Consider the following 20,013-nt stretch of genomic DNA (forward strand, 5'->3'; position numbering starts at 1 on the left):
GCTTTTCCCCATTTAGAAACAGGTAGTTAATGAGAATAGAAGTGATCAAATGCTGTGGACCCCAAGGCTGCTTACAGCCCGGGCCTGGGTGGCCCGGAGCTCATAAATAAAGATCGCAGAGTCTTATTTTAGGCCAGGTCAGATAAGCAAAGGCTTGTATCATGTGAACAGAGCCACAGCGCGATATGACACTGAGCCTGCTAATTCCAGGACCTCTTGGAATGTGACATTTCAAGCACAGTACACTGAGTCCATGCCCTGCGGATGCTCCATGGCCCACCATGCCTTCATTTTCCATCATCTCCTTGATTCAGCTGCCACAAGAGAAGGCTGTCACTGAGCTGGACTGGAAATTCTGCTAAGCTCATTCCCTACCAGGCAGAAGTTAATTTGAGGCCCATTTGCAACTTATAACTGATTTACTCATTTGCTGGTACAAGGACCACACACAGCTTGACAGCCCTCCAGCTCATAAACACCATTCCCTTGGAAAAGGTTTGGCCCAAGTCGTGACCCAGCTGGGCAGCTCAAAAAACAGCTGCCTGACAATGGTGGAATGTGGATTTAAATATAAGAAAAAAAATTGTCTATTCTTTCCCTCAAATTTTTACATGCAATTATGTGATCATATCCCTATTCCGATACTTTGACTTAAATTGTGCTTAATTAAATTGTTGCTAATTTGTTGCTTTATTATTAGTTCAGAGTGTGTGTGCATGCATGCACATAAACGTACACACATGCACACTTATGCTCAGTCATACTAGTGTTGCTTTGAAAGTAATGAAAATGTTCTCTGTGCATAATTTCTCTATTTGATAGAATAACAAAAGATTCCAAAGAGCACTTATTCATATGGTATACAAATGGCTGGATGAATAACTCTAATGTGATAATTTGCTAGTGTTTCTTTTCTCATAGACTTCCTGTAATCTGATATCAATCAAATAGTATATTCTCTGTATGAAATAAATTATCCCTACTATAAAAAAAAACCCAGCTCCCATAATAAATATATTTCCCAGTGATCACTATTCCTCATTCAGATTCTGGGATCCCAAGAGAATGTCTTCAATAAGTGTTTGTAAACTTGAATTTGGGGTAAAAGGCATGGTCTGAATTTCCTACAAGATTCTACAACTAATTGGTCATTGACTAAAAGCCACCACCAAATCATCCATGAAGCCAGCTTTCAGGAAAAGGAACACTATCCTCTAATACATACATCTTCTCTCCCACTCCACTTGGAGTCTCCTCGGGAACCAACCCCTCTGCCTCTAACACTGTTTCTCAAAACATGGGCCTCAGAACACCTGCTTATTAGAAATAAAGGTCCTCATAAGTTTGTCAGGATGCTTGTTAGAAAGGCACAACGTGCGTATTAGAAATGGAGATTTCCTAGATATTACTCCAAAGAGATTAAATGTGTATCACTGGGGAAATCTGTACTTCTCACAATATGTGCGAGTGAAAACTGGCTCTCTTCTTTGAGTCTTGAGGAATATGGATTGAGGGGTAGAGGAGAGAAAGCAAAATCATACTATTAGACAATATTCCGTGGAACAAGAGAAGTAAATGAGATGGTGGAAAATGCCCTCGTTAACTCACTGCATTTGAAATAAACTAATGTCCAAAATTTTGTGCCAAAGATCATCAGTTGGCTAATGTCCTATATCCTCTCAATCCACAAAACAAATCCAGTCTTCAGAATGATAATCCTGAAGCTCTACAAAGAGAAAAAATGAGCGTTATCATTTATAGTAAGACATGAAAACAGAGATACGAGCATGTTTCCATGATAAACATTAGAAGAATTTGTAACCAAAAAAAGGTTTAAAAAAAAAGTTGTCCTAGATAAAATTCTATTTACCTCCCAAGCATTCTAGTTCTTAAAGAATTTGCAATATTTTGCTAGATAATTAGCTTTGGTTTTCTATTTCAACTTATCATCATTGTGACGACAAAGTAAAGTGCCTTGAATTCAAAATTCCAGATAAGTCTAACTAGTAAGAGTAACATAATTTAGACTAACAAGGTCAGCTATATATTCAAAATTATAGCTGAACCCCACATGGCACACAGAGGGACTGCCAACTTCAAACACCTTTGTTAACCTTATTCTAGGTAGTTGCCAGGACTGGCCAAGCAGTGGGTCAGTTGTGTTTACTTTACACAGTGTAATCATTCATTATGATTGTATATGTGGCTGTGGTCATATGAATGAAGTCAGAGGGCCTGTTCCACCTACCAAGAACCTCTACCAGCCCACAACTGACAAGATATGGGAATACAGACTAGAATCCAGTCACTTCCACCAAACTAAAGTGTAAGCACTTTAGGAGAAAGAACTGTGTCTTCTATGTACCCCCATCAATATCTGATCAGATACACATGTGTGGATAAAATTGCAATATTTCCAGAATCTCTTGCCTGGCTTCAGTGCATCTCCATACAATGGGTATTTCTGGGGGTGGAGAGGAGTAGCCATCTCCACATTAGTAGGTAGTTACAAGGGCGAGCAAGGGCTTATCTGGACCTGAGAGGTTGGGTGGGGGCTACTTCCTGGTCACAAGAGACATGGGGGAGCAGAAGTGGACAACTGCTTGTAAGAAATAAATTTTATTTCTCCCTTTGACTTATTTCGGTTTCACAGGTACTTTGCCCCAGGATTTTCACCCGGAGTTACAATGTGTCATGATAAAAACCATCCTCTGAGTGTTGGCATCCAACCTCGGTCTGTGGCTCTGAAGACCAAATAAAGCATATTTTGAACCCTCTGCTTGCTACACAGGGACATGGATTTCTTCCCCAAAAGACTCAAAAATAAGATGGCAGCCTCACCACACCTGGGGAGAAAGTATATTATCAGCAAGCTTTTTGCAAATTCAGATCCTTTTACCTTGTAACCACAGAGAAGGAAAGTGTCCTACCCTCACCCAGGAATCATGACACCTCTGCCTGGGTCCCAGCTGTTTTAGAGATTTACTGTGTGGCCTTGGGCAGCTCATTTAACCTCAAAGTCTCTTAATTTCTTCATGTGGAAAATGAAGATGCTACCTACAGCCTGGGCACAGTGTTTCAAGGTTAATGCATGAGGCTGATATTGAAATGCAACATTGTGGGGAAATGTCTAATTTGAGGGAGGAAGTCAGGCACAGCAGTGCACTTCTGGGTGGTTATAACACATGCAGTATTGCAAAACTGGGCCCTAAGGTCAGTAACACACACGACGAATGCAGTAAACCATTTGCAATATGCCACCTGGAGTCTTTTATTGTTATTGCCAAGTGGAGTTGATAAAGCAAACAAAGCAAAGGGTTGGGAGCCCTAATTTATCAAATGTATTGATACAGATCTGGTATTGACAGGCAATGGGCCCCTTTTGGATTCAGATCAATAAATCCATTTCATAATACAGTACGATCCCAATGCTTTGCCCCCAAATCCATCCATCTAGATATTAGAAATCCATCCCGCTTTGCCTGCAGTCTGTCAAACGTCACCACAGAGTGCTGAAGCCACCCTGCCAAGTCTATATCCTGAACTAAATCCCAATGGAAACTTCCCAGATATAAATAACCACTATGAACGTACAGGGAAGAAAAATAGCTACGAAGTTTCACTCTTACTTTTTTTTTTTTCCTTTTAGCCTGTGACAAGTAAAAATCATAGAGTTACTCTCCAAAAACAATCTAAAACCAGGAGGTTTAACCAATTCAATTTTTTGGCCACTGTGACAACTATTTCCATCTGTGAAACTGTGTTGGGGGCAAGCACACTGGCCTCATCTGTGGTGCTTCCACGTGCATCCCCTGCAAGAAAGAGCAGCTTCTGCTCCTGGACTCACTGGGGGCGGTGGCATTTGATGGCACTCAGGGTCTCATGGCATGAAGATTCTTTATTTACAGTCAGAGAGGAAGAAACATTCCTTCCACTTGTGGGTTGATTATTGAGATCCTGGGGAATTGGCCGTGAGGAAATTTCAGTTTAATAGGTGGTGGGGAAACCTGCTCAATGTCTCCAAGGCCCAGGAGAGGAGCAGAAGGAAAACAGAAAACTGAGCTTAAAAATCGGGATATCTGAGCTTGGTAAAATTCTTTGGCCTCTCTGAGCCTCGATTTCCCCATGATCAGCAAGGTGAAGAAGGCTGTGGTGAGCATCAATTAGCATGGAAACCCCTGGCACAATGCCTATCACAGAGTAACTGCTCAATAAACATTTGTGAGAACAGATATTCACTAATAATTATTGAAAACAATAAATATTTCTGAAACAAGAAATACTGAATTATTGGTATCATTCACTAATCTGGGCAGAAGTTAATGTGTTAAAAGCATACTGTATGCCAAGCACTAAATGGTGGGGATAGAGAGGTAAGAAGAATCAATTATAACACTTGTACCCCCAATAAGATATAGGAAATGCACAGGACTGGATAAAGACATTACTCGTCTGCACATATGAGACCCAGACCTGAAGCCTAAAGGGCAGGCACCCCAAATGTAAGTTTGGGAGATGGTGGAATTATCCATCAATGCCCTTGCCCCAAGCTGGCTGGATATATTCTGGTTTCCTGCAACTTACAGACAAACTCCTGTGCTCATTTGCCCAGAGAATGCAAACTCATTTTGGCATTAGCCTCAAACAGGTTGTTTGGAAGGCAAATCTGCTGCAGATATAAAAGCCTAAGCATGGATTGGTTTAGGATTATCTTGGCTTTTAGATTTTTCTGACCACATCTAAAGGAGAGATGTAGGGGCATACAAAAATGTCATCCTGGAAAGCTGAAGGTAAATTAAAATGCCATGCAGAATATTAAACTCTTTTTCTATTGAATTGCATTACCCATTTGCATTCTTGGGGCATGGCCTCTTTGAAATCTGTCCTCATGCACAATACAAAGAAGGAAAGGGGAACACATAGAGAGAGAAAAAGAGAAGGCATGGCGAGGATGTGGAGAAAAGGGAACCCTTCTACACTGTTGGTGGGAATGTAAGTTGGTACAGCCTCTGCGGAAAGCAGTATAGAGGTTCCTCAAAAAACTTAAAATAGAAATCCCATACAGCCATAATCCACTTTTAGGAATTTACCCAAAGAAAATAAAATCTCTTATTTGAAAAGATATATGCACCCCTATGTTTATTGACACATTATTTATAATAGCCAAGATATGGAAGCAACCAATGGATAAAGAAGAAGATGTACATATGCACAATGGAGTATTATTCAGCCATAAAAAAGAAAGAACTGCCATTTGCGACAACATGGATGGACCTAGAGGGTATTATGCTAAGTGAAACAAGTCAAGCAGAGAAAAACAAATACCATATGATTTCACTTATTTGTAAAATACAAAAACAAAACAAGGTGAGAAAAATAGCAGCAGACTCATAGACACTGATAAGTGACCAGTGGCCACCAACAGAGAAGAATTGGAGCAGGTTGGTGAGGTAGGTGTGGGGGATATAAAGAGGCACAAAAATCCTCAATCATAATGTAAGCTGGTCACAGGGATGGAAGTGCAGCATGGAGAATATAGTCAACGGTTCTGTAACATCTTTCTATGTTGACCAACAGTAACTGCACTAGTGGGCTGAGGATTTAATAATGTGGTAATTGTTGAATCACTGTGTTGTATACTTGAAACCAATATAAGATTGTAAATCAACTATACTTCAATAAGAAAATTTAAAATTAAATGAATAAATAGGAAATAAATAATTTAAAAAGAAAAGAACATAAAAGAGAAGGCAAAGGAAGGGAAGGGTATGGGGAAATTATTAGGGGGGAACAGTCCCCCAAGGAAGCTTAATCTATCCTTGTCCCAGAACTTCTCAGGCCAACATCCTCTAGGAATTACCTACAGGATTTGCATCATACTAGATGCCACCCCTATTATTTCTTTTATATAACTCATATAAATCATGTTACCTTTAAAAATTTTACGATTGTTCTAGGCAATAATGTCTGTAAAACCACAGTTTTTATGCTGTTGGTTGTATTTTGCTAATCCACATTAACATAAATCATCATTATAGCACAGTGGTTAGAAGTACAGATGCTGATGGTATTGAAATCCTGGCTCTGCTACTACTGGCTGTGTGAGCTTGGGCAAGTTACTTAACCTCTCTGTGCCCCAGCTTCATGGTCTGTTAAATAACAACACTAATTCATAGAGTCACTATAAGAATTAAAATAGTAATATTTGTAAAACATTTGTGCCATCTGGAACCTTCTACATGAACCCTTCATACAGCATGTCTTACCTCAAGCTTGCTTATACTGTTCCTCTTCCTCAAGATGTTCTGCTACTCTCCACCCCCATCCCATCTAAAAACCAAACACAAAACCAACAGATGACACCCTCTTCATCCCTGCCCTCTTGGAAACCTACCCATCTTAAGGTCTATCCTGAATAGGTAATAATAGTAATTATATTCACTTATTGAGCACCTTATTTTTCAGGCACTGTGGTCAGAACTTTAACCACATCATGTAAGTCAATCTGCATTCTTCCTTAGGAGGAAGACCCAGGCTTCAAGCAATTAGACAATTTTCATAAGGTCCTACTACTACTGGTAAATGGGAAAGTCAGAATTAGTCAGGATTCAAACCCGGGTCCCTCTGACAAGCTTGCTTTCCCCTCCCGCTATGTGCACACCTCCCACTGGACTTAGTAACCACTTTTTAATAAAATTATTGACCTGTTTGTCTCTCTCCTCTCCATTATTCAGGATAATCTTTTCTCTTTTAAGCATTTTGGAAGGAAGTCATTCTAAAATGTCCCTGAATTTGAAAAAGGGTTACACTATACTGGGCTGAATTTAATATTTTCTTTACAACTCCAGTCACCTTTATCAATACCAAATACTGTAAGGTTCTATGATATAAATGTGACTTTAAGGCAATTTTTCTCTATGTGGCACAGGGTGACTGTTAAAAAGTAAGACACCTGAGCCCCTCCCTGGATCTGTTGAATGAGAATCTCTGCGTTAAGAACCAGGAGTGCCTTAAGTAGCAGAATCACTGCCTTGGGCTATGTATGGGCATTTGACCCTGCCCAGCACTCCTGGACACTGCATTTTAGTTCTTGGGTCTGCTTTTCATGGTGTTTCTGACCTCTTCCACCCTGCAACTCGACAGCTCTCATTTCTCACTGCCAAGCCACGTTGCTGCATGAATTTTTTCTGTTTTATCTTCTAGCCGTCAGCGCTGTGGTCTCCCAACTCCTTTTTAACTTCAGAACTTTCCTGAGCACTGATGCCTGGCAGATGCCAACATAACACACATAAAATCAGAGCTATTCAGATCAACATGAGTGAGTGACCTGGATTCCAGCACTGGCCTCCCTCCCTTCCCTCTGCTGCCCATCCCCACCTTCTATGTGGCCCTGAGGCCTCTTCCCAGGTACCCTCGACTTCACAGAAAGCATTTGCAAAAACACTGCAATATTGTAACCTTCTGGCAGATCTTGCCACTCTTGTATGGTGACAGATGCCATATTTTTATATACATTCAAGATTATCAAAAAAGGATAATTTTCACAAAAGTTTGTCAGTGTAGTCCAAAGCTAAGTGTATAGTCCTTTTTATTTGAGAGCATATCACCAGATTCATAAATAGCCCCTAATTACATTTGCAAAATCACACCTTACAGTGAATATTCCTAACAGGGAAAACAATGATCTCATTGTATTAGTAATTGGACTACCATATACTTTTGAAAGCTCTCAGGGGAAAAAAAAAAATGGTCAAGGGAATTTGCCTTTTTGAAAAAATTCTCTCCTCTGTGAAAGAGAACGTCGAAGCATTCAGAAAAACTTTCTAACCTTTACAATTTTAGACATCCTATATTGGCCATGTTCTAAGTACATTAGTATATTAATAATCTAAAAATTAGCTTTAAGCAGCAATTTTTAAACTTGAAAAAAAATATTTAAGCGAAGTTCTCTTCATCCTCTTTTTTACTTTCTCATCCAGAATTTATAATTTTGAGACACAGGATTTAGGAAGAAAATTTAACCCAGCTACGAAGCCACTCTATGCTCGTGAACTGTTTTGACTCAGACAATAATCTTAGACCAAATTTCTCTCATTCATTTATTCATTTATGTGTTCCATGCACTAGAGGTGGGAGGATGATGTTAAGCAGAGGGTGCATGATTTCTCTGGTGAATTAGGACAAGGTTCAAAGTTACATCTATAGAGAGGGACATAGTCGATGTGGCCAAATATTGACAATTAATGAATTAGGTAAAAGGTAATCAGAGTGTTCTTCATACTAGACTTTCAACTCTTCTGTAGCTTTGAAATTTCTTGAAATAAAATCTGAGGGCAATTTTCAAACAATGTGCAAATAAAGCACAATCCTACTTGTAAGACTAATGTAATCAACAGGCCTGAAGGAGGGTGAGGAAGGTGAAGCATCTATGGTGCAAAATTTAAGGAAGCTCCCTTAGGACCAGAGAGTGAGTGCCTCTTCAGCATAGGCACAACTCTGAGAGATGATCACCTTCTTAAATTCTGCACAGTAGGTAACTCAATTGTTTCACCTTTGAGTGGGCCCTAATATTAAACAACAGCAAATTCACACCTGTTTTCTCGAGCTGACTGTAGTAGTCCTAAGGAGAAGCAGCTTAAAATCAACTTTATCCACATATTCATTCACTCATTTATTCTCGAAGCATATACTAAATCCCAGCTACATGCTAAGTCACTATCCAGCTAGGAACCCACTCTGTGCTAGGGTAAATAATAATCTTAGACAGGCAAAATAATCTTAGACCAAATTCCTGTCATTCATTTATGCATCTGTGTATTCAGTACTGGAGATACTATGATGACAGGCCAGTCCCTGCAAAAAATAGCTTATTATCTGTCAGACACTGTTTAATACTATTATTTTTATCATCACCATCATCTATTTACGCGTCTATTTTACCATTTCAATTGAACTATTCCAGGGCAGGGAATGGGTATTATTCATCTGTGTTTCTTCGACATCCAGGATGGTGGTAGATAAAGTATTCAGTAAATATTTCTTGAATAGACAAAACCATAAATCTACTTATTTGCTCTTCCTCAAAGATTTGCCATGTTCAGAAGAATCTGAAACTTCCTACTGGATTGCCTAACAACACTAACTAACCTTTACTGGGTGCTTCAACCTGCCCCTGTGTTTTCTAAGCTCTTCTCAATATTAACTAAAATCTTGCACCAAAGCTAAGATTCTCCTTTCACAGAAAAGCAAACAGGAGGGACTGAGTCTCTTTCCTGGGGTCACAGAGCAGGCAAGACGTCATGCCAGGATTTGAATTCAGGAGCCCAGCTCTGCCACCTACACCCCCAGCGACTCTCCCTCACTAATATGGCCCAACAAGGGGCTCCCCAGCTCCACACAGCTCTCATCCTCAGCTTGCTTTTCACCCACTATTACCTAGAAAGTGCTAGAGGGCACCGGGGACACTTTTAGTAAGATGATCCTCAAATCCCAGGACCTGGGCAGGCAAGTCAGACTTTGGGGGACTTCCTGCTTAATTTCACCTTGTCTAAATATAACCAACTAAAAATAACCCGAAAGGGAAGTGTCTCAGAACCGCCAGAGGAGCCGCAGAACAGTGCAGAGGACATGATGCGAGAGAGAGCTCCCGGCCCCCGGAAAGGCCTGCGATGCTTTCCACATCAGCAAGTCTCATTGTGATGAGAAAACAAAGTTTCCAATTATTGAAATTCCATAGTGTATTTAATTATGCAATTATCTTATTGTATTAACAAGTGCTAGAACACACCAGCAATCGCTGAGATTTCTGCAACGTGGGGAGTGCAGAATTTATTTTTTCCCTCAGCTGATTACTTGTCATGAGTCCGTCCATTTTTCTGGGATTATGGAAATGATCCTATTTTTTAACTGCTTCATTCAGGAATCCAAAACAAACCAGACACCCACTTTTGCTACACCGGCATGACTCTACTCCAGCCCGAGCATGTGTCAGGGGAAAAAGTCTGTGAAAGCACAGCATTTTTTTTTTGTTTTCATTAATCACTTCAGGCTCTTTCCTTTTCTGAAATCCAAATAAATATAACGTAAATGTAAATTAAAAAGCAGTTACACAAATTACGTATTTTCAATAATGTGAACACAAATACATTATCATCCACGTGCTCCATAAGGATTTATCTCAAAGTGTTCATGTAGCAGGCTGGAAAATCCAGAGTACTTCATCAAAACATCAAAAATAGGTACGATACGATATTATCATGCATTCTATTTGCCCCAGTTACCTCTGCAAATATGAAATATAATCATGCAAAATTAAACATTTCATACATTTTCTATTCACTCTCTAACATTCTCCCTATACTCCAAAATAGGCTATCACACTTTCAAGTTTACAGGGATAAAAAGTGAATCAAACTCCTTGTTTCTGAAAGCATTACAAGTAATAGGTTTTTTCACTTAGGGCTTTTCATCTAAGAATCACCAGGCCCTTTACACATAAAATGTAATTAATCCATACAGTCTGCTATATCCCAACCCAACGGGAATCCTCCTTGCTGAGGATCACTCGTGGAGAAGCCATACCTCCCTTTCTCAAGCTAAATTGGTCCAGGCTCTTAAGAATGATGTTTCATTTACTTAAGCATGACTGAAAGGCACCATCATATGTAGGAAAACCTGGCCCCTTCTCCCAGATCAGTAAGAAATAGTTAAGAACACGAACACTGGAGCCCAACAGCCTGGTGTTTGAAACCCGATTTGCCACCTTGTGGTTGTGAGATGATGAGGCAGGTTCCTTCACTTCCCTGGACTTCAGTTTTTGTAGCAGTGAAATTGGATCAGACCAGTCCCTATCTCACAGGGCCACCAGGTGGGTGAAATGAGTTAACAGATGTAAGTCACGTAGAACACAGCCTTAATAGCATTCACTGTTGTTATCGTGTCCTCCCCAAATATGGCACCTGATGCCTTCCAAAGCCATTTCACAAGCAGTGACCTCAGTAGGGTCTCGGGTCTTCCTGTGAAGCAGCGGGAGCAGGTGCTATAATCCTCATTCTACAGGTGAAGAGAGTGAGATTCGGAGAAGGCTACTGGCAGTCAGGACTAGACCCCCTGGAACCTAGTCTAGTATTCTTTCTCTATTTATCCTTATATCCAAAACAAACTGACTCCGTGCCCCAGACAGATCCCTGCTTATTTGAGCGGGAGGGGGTCTGTTTCAAACATGACGTGCGAAGCGTTCTGTTGCCAAGGCCCGTCTTGCATAGCAAAAGAGACCCAGATCGGCAGAAGACACATCAACAAGACTGCCTTAATCATGATTTCTGCTAACTATGAAATGAAAGTTAATTTCATGCCTTGCATTCACAGACAAAAAGGTTCAGGGCTGTTTAAATTCTCTTCAGCCCAATGACAGTTAGTAAACAGGAGGCTTCGTATTCTAATGCTTGAAATCACCCTTCCTATCTCAATATATTATTTATGCACTCAGCTTAAAATAAACAGCAACTCCCAAGTAGGTGAGTGCTCTCATCTAGTACGAACTTTTTTTTTACTCTGACAGTTACTTTAAAACATTGGTAAACAACCTTAATTCACTTCTAACGAATTAGTAGGCTACTGCTGTGTCTCCAGGAGGCAAGTAGATTGTATTATTAACCAAAACAACTTTCTCCCTGTCAATCATATGCACCTCACAGAGGGATGTGGGCTTTGCTGTCTCATTATTCAGGCCAATCCAGAGGAGCACATGATTCCAGACGATTTCTTCGAGGTCATTCTCTGCTGGACCTTTGGTTAGATCTCTTGCCTCTGAGATGCAGAATAGGGCCTGGAGAAGGGAGATTCTCAGTGCTGCTTGTTAAGAAAGATACAGACAAATGAGAACCTTTCCAGAGGGCTGAAGTTGGAAGTCTTGGCCTTCAAGGTCTGCTTATTAAGGGGGCTGAAACTGACAAAGAGACCACTTTAAGGGGACCCAATGAATGCCACCAAATACATAAAAGGGTGTCACTTTGGGGGAGGAAGACTTGTTCTTTGTAGGCATGGATAGTAAAATTAGGACCCAAGGGTGAAAGATACATAGATGGTAGATTGGGTTCAACTCTAGAAAAAATGCTGTAATTGAAGAGTTACCTCTCAAAGTAGTAAATCTGCCTTTAGAGGTTCTCGAGCTCCCAGCAATTGGAATCTTTAGAACTTGCCAAGGAAAAGGACTAAATGGGACATGTAAGTTCCCTTCCAGACCTAAGCTCCTACAGTCCCGTGAACCTCAGGGTGACTTGCTAAAATGGGCTTCAGTACGCAGTCACAAACTTTTTAAACTTCTCTATGTCTGAAGTTTTTAAAGGGTAACAGCCATTCTTTTAAAAAGAAAAGGAACACCATGGATTAAGCACTAGCACATCACCAGGCTAGGTTATTCAAACAAGGCAATGGCACTGATTGACCTAGTGAAATAAAAAAAAAAATGTGCCATTCAGTGAGGAAAGGCCGCTGAAGCAGTTGCTTTAGGACTGTACACTTTCTGCCTGCTCTTTGGCTTTGTGACTTGCAGTCCTTGGCCATTCCCTGGGCAGGAGGCCACTCCCAAGTGCCCTAGGCTGTAGCATGTACAGGAGTGATCCACACTTAGCTCACCTTTCTAGGTGGCCTTCTTCCTCCACCCCAGGTCTAGAAGTACAATACTTAGCAGCCTGTCTAGGGATGTCTAATTTAGTTGCATCACTAACCAAACATCACTCACTTAAGTGAAACATTCAGTCTCTCCTTGAAACCAACCATTTCTTTGACACACAAACTGACTGCTCAACACAGACTTACATGCAAATCAAAAAGAAAGGAAGAGAGGTAGAGAGAGAGAAATAAAGACACCTTGCATTTATATCCAGGGTTGATATCAACATTTTTATGCAATAGGCAAACATGTATTTTTTCCAAATTGTCTAGTAAACGTTGCTTGAATATTTTTATGAGGTGGGTCAGGATTTTCGACATCCAACATGATGACAAACATTTGAGAGTCCAGAAATACGAAATTCCTGAAAGGAAGTCATATTATCAATATTTGAATGTGGAACTTGGTGCTACTAGTCTCCTAATATGGCAAGAGCAGACAGCTGGTATTTGCAATTTAGAGTAACAGAACATAACATGACAATAATGTGTTATACTTACAAAGTACCCTTCATCCATGGGGCTCCAATTTTACCAATTTTAGTTCACTGATTTTCGCAAAAAACCTGAAAGGCAGAGGGTAAGTTTGTGTTACCCCCACTTTGCAGATGGGGATATTGAAATGCAACAGGAGAATAAATATTTGGTCCATTATAGTGAGAAAATTCAGTAATAGAAGATAAGAATTACAACTTTTATCTTCCCCATCACCATGCAACTTGACCACCCATCCTTCCCATAGGGACTGATACTTCCCATGAAATTTCCACTACACTTTCAATGTACGAAACAAATTTTACCCAGAATAAGACAGTGCTGAGTGTTACCCTCTGGTCTTATGAACCCAGATACCAGTATTCCTTTAACATGAGAGAAAGGTGAGAAAAATTTCCCACATTCAGTTTAAAACATGCAAAAAACTTAAATTGACAAAATACAACCAGCCAACTACCATTTGGCCTGAAAATAACATTACTACTGTTCAGTTTGTTATATACTTATGTTCACATGACAGCATATGGACTTGTCTTTAAAAATTATTCCAAGGAAATCAGAACAGTTGAAAAGTAATCTCACTAACAGCATTTTTAGAAGGGTGTATATTTAACGACCCTTTCTAGGACACCCCTCCTTTCTACCACTCTCAGGCCATTTATTCATGCATTGAACAAATAATCAATACTTAGTGAGTTCTTAACGGTGTGGAATGAGTAAATCTAGCACTGCATGTGGTTTCCTGGAAGACACAAAAATGTGTCTGACACAGTCCCACCATCAAGAAACTTAACACTTTATGGTTCAGTGATTTTAGAGCAGAGTGACAACCCCCCTGATCCAAAATCCTCCAGAAAGATCGTTTCTGGACACTCCTGGTGAGTCATAAACACCAGGCCCAGATGGACAGCTCCTTTGGGGAACATTCTCAGTAAAGATGACTTTGGGATCGTTTATGAGCTCTGCTATTTGTTATTACAGAAATGCTAAGAGATGTGTCTCCTAGAAGTCTTCCCGGAGTCTTCCCACAGCCTCTGATCTGAGAGCCATGCTCTGCCACCATCCTCTCTCTGCAGTCACACTGCCTTCTCTGTTCAACTCAGGCACACAGGCACATTCCCACTTCAGGACGTTTGCCTTCCAGTTGCTTCCATTGCATGCGACCATCTCGGTACGGGTGTTCCCATGATCTCTGCTCACATACCTCCTCAGTCTCCCCTGCACACCTATCTAAAACAGCCGCAACTCATCACACTCTGTCCCCTCACGCTCTCTTTCTTCATCATGCTCACACACCCTCACGGGATGCGGTCCAGCTCTGTCTTCCTGTGCCCCTCCCCACCACCAGGTGGCAAGCTCCGTAACAGCAGGAGCCTTTCTGTTCACCGCTATATCCCAGGGTCAAGACACTCCAAAATATTGGCTGAATGAATGACTCACAATGCTGAACTGGGTGCTCCAGCCTCTCATATTTCCTTTTACTCTCACTGGGACACTAATAATTACTAATAAATGGATTTCAATAGTGGATGGTAATAGATTTTTCCATCCAAAGGAAAACAAAAAACAAAAACCTCACAGTCAGTGAAATGCTTCTGAAAAATATAGTAGACACCAGGTTTTATCATTTTCCCTTCTCTTGATGGCTCAAGCCCTACCCCGAGTCGGGTAACCTTGCTTTCTGTCCGGCGCTACTGTGAGCTGCTCGGTGGCCCTGACTTCACACCCTGGGCCTTTGTTTCCCAGTGGACAAATAAGGAAGCTTAAGAAGCTTATTCCAAGGTTCCTTCTGGTTCAGAAACCATGGAGATCAACATATATAGGTGATGGGTACAACTACATTCACATTTTTACATCTTCTGATTTAATCACACTAAGTATAAGCTTATCTCAAAAGTAGCAAGGTCATTTCATACTAAGCAAGTAGGAATCCCAAAGGAAAAGATTTGATTATTTATAAGCATGCCGATTTTGGACAAACACCACAGATAGCCCTGAAAAGCTGCCCCCTCAACTACCTGCCACCACCATACCACCAATAGAGGACAGGCACGCAAATGCAAAGAAAGATGCCACGTCAGCTGGTTATGACATCTTGAGTCACAGACACCTCGCTGAGGTCTCTAAACAGATTTCTTGTGTATATGCACGTTAATAAAACTCGCACCTTCGCCAGTCTGAATTTTTTTTTCCCAAGCATCTGAACATCCAAAGAGATTTAGAAGCAATTAACATTCATGAGTAACAGAGCAATCAACATGGGAATTGCTAATGGGACTGGACAGAATCCAAAAGCAGATATTAGGATAATAGTGAGTCCCCAACATAGGTTATGGTGGTAATTCTGGAGGGCAGACTCATAGTATGTTGTCAATAGCTTTGTGGGGCCGCTGTCACAGTTACATACGCCACTTCTATATATGGTTCCCAGCACCCTATGACATACTTTTTTTTTTTAACTGCTATCTAAAAGAAGGCATTTTTGCATCGTTATAACAGAACCTCTAGCATGAATGGTATATATTGAATTCAAGTTTATTTTTAAATTGCCTGCCTGACAAAAATGTTAAAATGTCATTTTTTCCCACTTCGGGTCTCTAGACTAGCTTCACCTGTTAGCTCTTGTTGCTAGAGGCCACAAAAATAATAGCTATGAATTTCCACCTTGACGCTTCCCCAATAACTTTTGCCACTTACTTGCATGCACGTGAGTTCATACTTCCCTCGTACACAGAAAGACACGGCATTCCTATTCCGGTGAGCTCTATGCTTGCCTTCTTGTCAATTTTCCTACCCTGTCTTCATAAGTATCACTCTAGAAACCAGCTCTCCCCCCTTTGTTTTCCACCCTCCTGGGAAAGCCTCTGAGTCATAGGGAATGTTTCCAGTGGTACTCTTCTGCCTTCCATTTTCCAGCCCTCATCTCTCATCACCACAGTCCATTTAAAATGCCAATGCCAGGCAAATCTATCTTTACCTCCCCTCAGACCACATTCCTGAAGCCCTGCCCTGGCTTGCCTCAGCCTAAAGTGCAAATGACCTTCAGAGCCTTGACCTCTCGAGATGCCCACAAGCCTCTGTATCCTCAGCCCCCACCCCCGCCCTTCCCCGAGGTCACCTGGTCCCTCTCGCCTCTAAGCACAGGACCCCTTCCTCCTGTATGGGCTCTGGGCCCTACATGAGCGGAAAGCCCAGCTCATTCTCATTTGTAACTCTGGGTGTAACTCATCACAACCTACTATGATTCGCTCTACTCAGTGTGGCCTAAGAAAATAAATGTGCTTCAAATCAGGGCTTTAAAATTTTTTCAACTATTTTAACGTTCAATATGACTATAATCGGATGAACACCATTCATTTCAGTGACAGCATTTTTCTGGTTATTCTATTGCATTCATGCTCTGTTCCATTCCTTTCTCCTTCTACTTTGCTGTTTCTGGCTATGAAAGGGTCCCTTCTTTCTTCACAATCCAGCTATTTATTTTCCTTCACCTCCCTAGCCCGCAACACACACCGTTTATGTAAGTGCATCCCTATTTAAAGCTTTGGTTTGTTCCCTGAACACAACCAGCTACTGATACACAATCTACCACCACCAGGCTGTGTGTGCTAAAAGCATGTTTAGACAAAGGTTTTATACAACGGAATCCAAATTAAAGGGAAGGTATCAGCAGACCCGTACTTAGGAATCGCTTGCTCTACCTCTGTGGCAAGCGGTTTCCTATCCCCAGCGCCAGCCCCAGGGCTAGGGACTCCAGCTTCCAACAGCTGAGCCCGCAGAGCGCATCGCAGTCACTGCCTCCCCAGCACCCCGGCTCCCCCCACGCCAAGGAGCAGCACTTTGAGATTAAAGTGCTTGGTAATCCAATCAGGGCTGGACATGCTTCAGTCTCTACCATTGGGTGGAAAATATGTTGGCAGGATGCCTTTCAATGACACTCTGCATTCCTCATGGCCGTGCTCCGCAGAAGTGAAGGGGTGTCTGCCTGAACCGAGGGATATGAGAAACACTACTGCCACAAAGAGTGGAAAGACACTCTGACTGTCCCCACGGACAGGCAGGAAGGGGCCGGGCGTGAGCAAATTCTGAACAAACACATGGATATTTTTTAACTTCAACAATTAAAGGAAACACATTTTTCAACCTTTTGCCATACCTAAGCACCAACCAAGATATCTCACCGAGTCTATTAGTCAGGGTTTCTCAGGGGTTCTTACCCTTTCCAGATCCCTTTGGCTATGTGATGAAATCTATGGAACCCCATCTGAAAACAATGGTTTAAAAGGAGATTCATTATTTTGAAACATGTTTCCATCCCAGGTTAAGGAGCCCAGCAGGGTGTGGTTTTAGGGGACAGAATATAGAGCTGCTGTCTGGATTTTTTTTTTAACCTGAGAAGAAGAAATTTGTGCCATGAGAGTGATGGGATATAGCAAAAAGGCATTAAGTGGCGACTTTATATACTGTCCCTGCGACTATGCATCTTCCTGTACGCTAGACTTTGTAGTTTTTTCTGCCTTGCAAACAGCCCCATGCCCATTAACCCAGAGCCCTTCAATATTTGCTACACTGGAATAGCTAAGAATGTAGACTTCCTTTATTTACAGCCCTAAGTAGATTTTAACTACTCCTGAGAGAGAAGTAGATGAATAAAGAAAGCAATTTGAGGAGTTTGGAGGAGTAGAAGTGATGGAAAAACTTGTATTTGACCACTTATTCTTTCACCAAATATTTACTGAGCACCTACTCTGGGTTCACAGTGTTGATAAATGACCAAAAGAGCATTCCCCCCAAGGAGTTCACATCCAAATATGGGGAGACACCCTGTAAGCAGATAAACAAGTAAATGTAAAACAAATAAATAAGTAAATATATGTCCAATGGTGATAAATGCTATGGAGAAAAACAAAGCAGAGGAGGCTAAGCAGCATAATGACATGAACTCATATTTCATACACATAGCATTTATTTCCCCATTTCATGTCAATAAATATTCATCAGTAAGCTCCTACTATGTTTTACATCCTGGAACAGATTCTGGGAAATAGGTATGTGTGTGCTTGGGGTGAGGGTGGGTGGGTGGTATGTGTGTGTGTGTGTGTATGTATATATATATATATATATATATATATATATGTAGAGAAAGAGAGAGAGGGAGGGAGAGAGGGAAACAGAAGTGGATATAAACACATCACACACCTGATTGCAAGTTATTTGCTTGTGAGGTATGCAGTCTTCACCAAGAGGGATCTGTGTGTGATGACACGCTGCTGACAGCAGCTTTTTAAACGCATGACCAGTGAATGCCATGGATGGGTCCCAAAGTGGGAAGGGCACAGTGGGGTCTGTGTGTGCTCTACTGAAGGGCATGAGTGCTCAGAGCATCCAAGAGCCCTGGCAAGCGGTCAGCAAGTATGGTCTGCACTCAGCTCCACCATGAACCCGGCTGAGTGACCTTAAGCAAGTCACCTTGCCTCTTCAAGCTTTAAGATCCTCATCTACAAAATGATCACAAGCTGCTGTGGGATTCAAATACAATAATGCAAGGAAGTGCCCAGCACAACGCCTGGCACTAGGCAATCGATAACCAATTCCTTGCCTCACCCAGCTTCCCGTCCAGGAAAAAAAAAGGTACCAGAAATGCAAAAGTCCGAAAGACTATGTGCCCTGAGGTAGTATACAATAGCTGCTTATCTGTTTGTTTTTTAATCAAATTGTTCTAGAGAATATTAATAGGTGTTACTTAAAAAAAAAGCCACAGTCAAATAAGGTGTAGAAACAACGAATGAAATGATAACACAGGTCTCTCTTTGCTTCTGGCCTTCCTATTCTTTAACATGCTAATGTGCATCACAGATCTCCAAGAATGTGGACAATGGGCGAATACTTCCCAGCTAATTTGACTGTGGAACCCTTTGGCATGGAAAATCACACGTGACAGTTGTTCAATGGAACAGACTCTGGGAAATGTGAGTTTGCTATAAGAACAAATGAATCAAAAGATGAGGTAAGTACACCCTATTTGGTTCTGATGTGGTCTGATGGCTTTCTTTGAAAAAGGCAGGCTTGGGCATATTTTCTGTAAACGGAGAAAGCCTAGTAGCTGTGCTTCCTATTCACTGGACCACAGCAACTTCTCCTCCTTTTCCTATAAAATAAGTCATTATTCTGGGACCGCAATGCATTGGGGGGAAATGTCGGCAACATTTGAACACTTCTCATTCCCTTAGACAGGTAATTCCCCTATTTTCTGCTATAAATGGGCTCTTAAAACGAGCTTTGTTAATTACTCTCTTGAAAGCCAAATCCTCTTCTGGCTACGGTGGGGAAACCTGCTGCTTAAAGTCAACCTGGGTTTTCTTTATTATCTGAACACTTCACAGTGAGCGTGCATTACTTTCATAAACAGAAAATCAATGGTAGAAAAAAAAGAAAAGAAATTCTATAGGGATGTGTTGATACACTAATGATTAGTTCAAAAATTGCCTATTTGCACATGAAGATTTTTTATATGGGGCTTTTATGAAGATCTTAATATTAGAGCGCTGGATAAATATGAAGAGAAAGGGGTAGGCAAGGAGGACACCACTTGTTCCTCTAGGGCTTAGAATTGAATCACAAGCAGAGAGAAGTTGTATTACTCACCCACATTCTCTGAGGCAAAAGAGAGGAGAAAGGGATGCGGAAAGGGGGATGGGGGCAGGGAAGGGGAGAAAGGGAAGAAGGAAGGGGAGAGATAGAAGAAAGAGAGAGGGAGGGAAGGAGAAAGAAGAAGAAAAAGAAAAGAGAAAGGAAGAGAGAAAGAAAGAATAAGCAAGCAAGCAAGAGAGAGGGGTAAGAGTTGTT

The 20,013-nt window shown here is 41.2% G+C and overlaps 1 protein-coding gene across 3 annotated transcripts in view; it reads right to left on the reverse strand.

Annotated features, from left to right (window-relative positions):
• The window catches only part of PPARGC1A (PPARG coactivator 1 alpha), a 620,182-nt gene that overhangs the window by 422,617 nt on the left and 177,552 nt on the right, over nt 1-20,013 (reverse strand). Inside the window, exon 2 of one of the 3 annotated variants that reach the window (XM_036921007.2) lies at nt 13,174-13,238. The exons of the other annotated variants lie outside the window; for them this stretch is intronic. Coding sequence (XP_036776902.1) covers nt 13,174-13,191 — 18 coding nt within the window. The 5' untranslated portion in view covers nt 13,192-13,238. The remainder of the gene's footprint in view (nt 1-13,173; nt 13,239-20,013) is intronic. 3 annotated transcript variants of the gene reach the window in all.

Source organism: Manis pentadactyla, chromosome 5 (assembly GCF_030020395.1).
Source record: "Manis pentadactyla isolate mManPen7 chromosome 5, mManPen7.hap1, whole genome shotgun sequence".
NCBI classification, from domain to species: Eukaryota; Metazoa; Chordata; class Mammalia; order Pholidota; family Manidae; genus Manis; species Manis pentadactyla.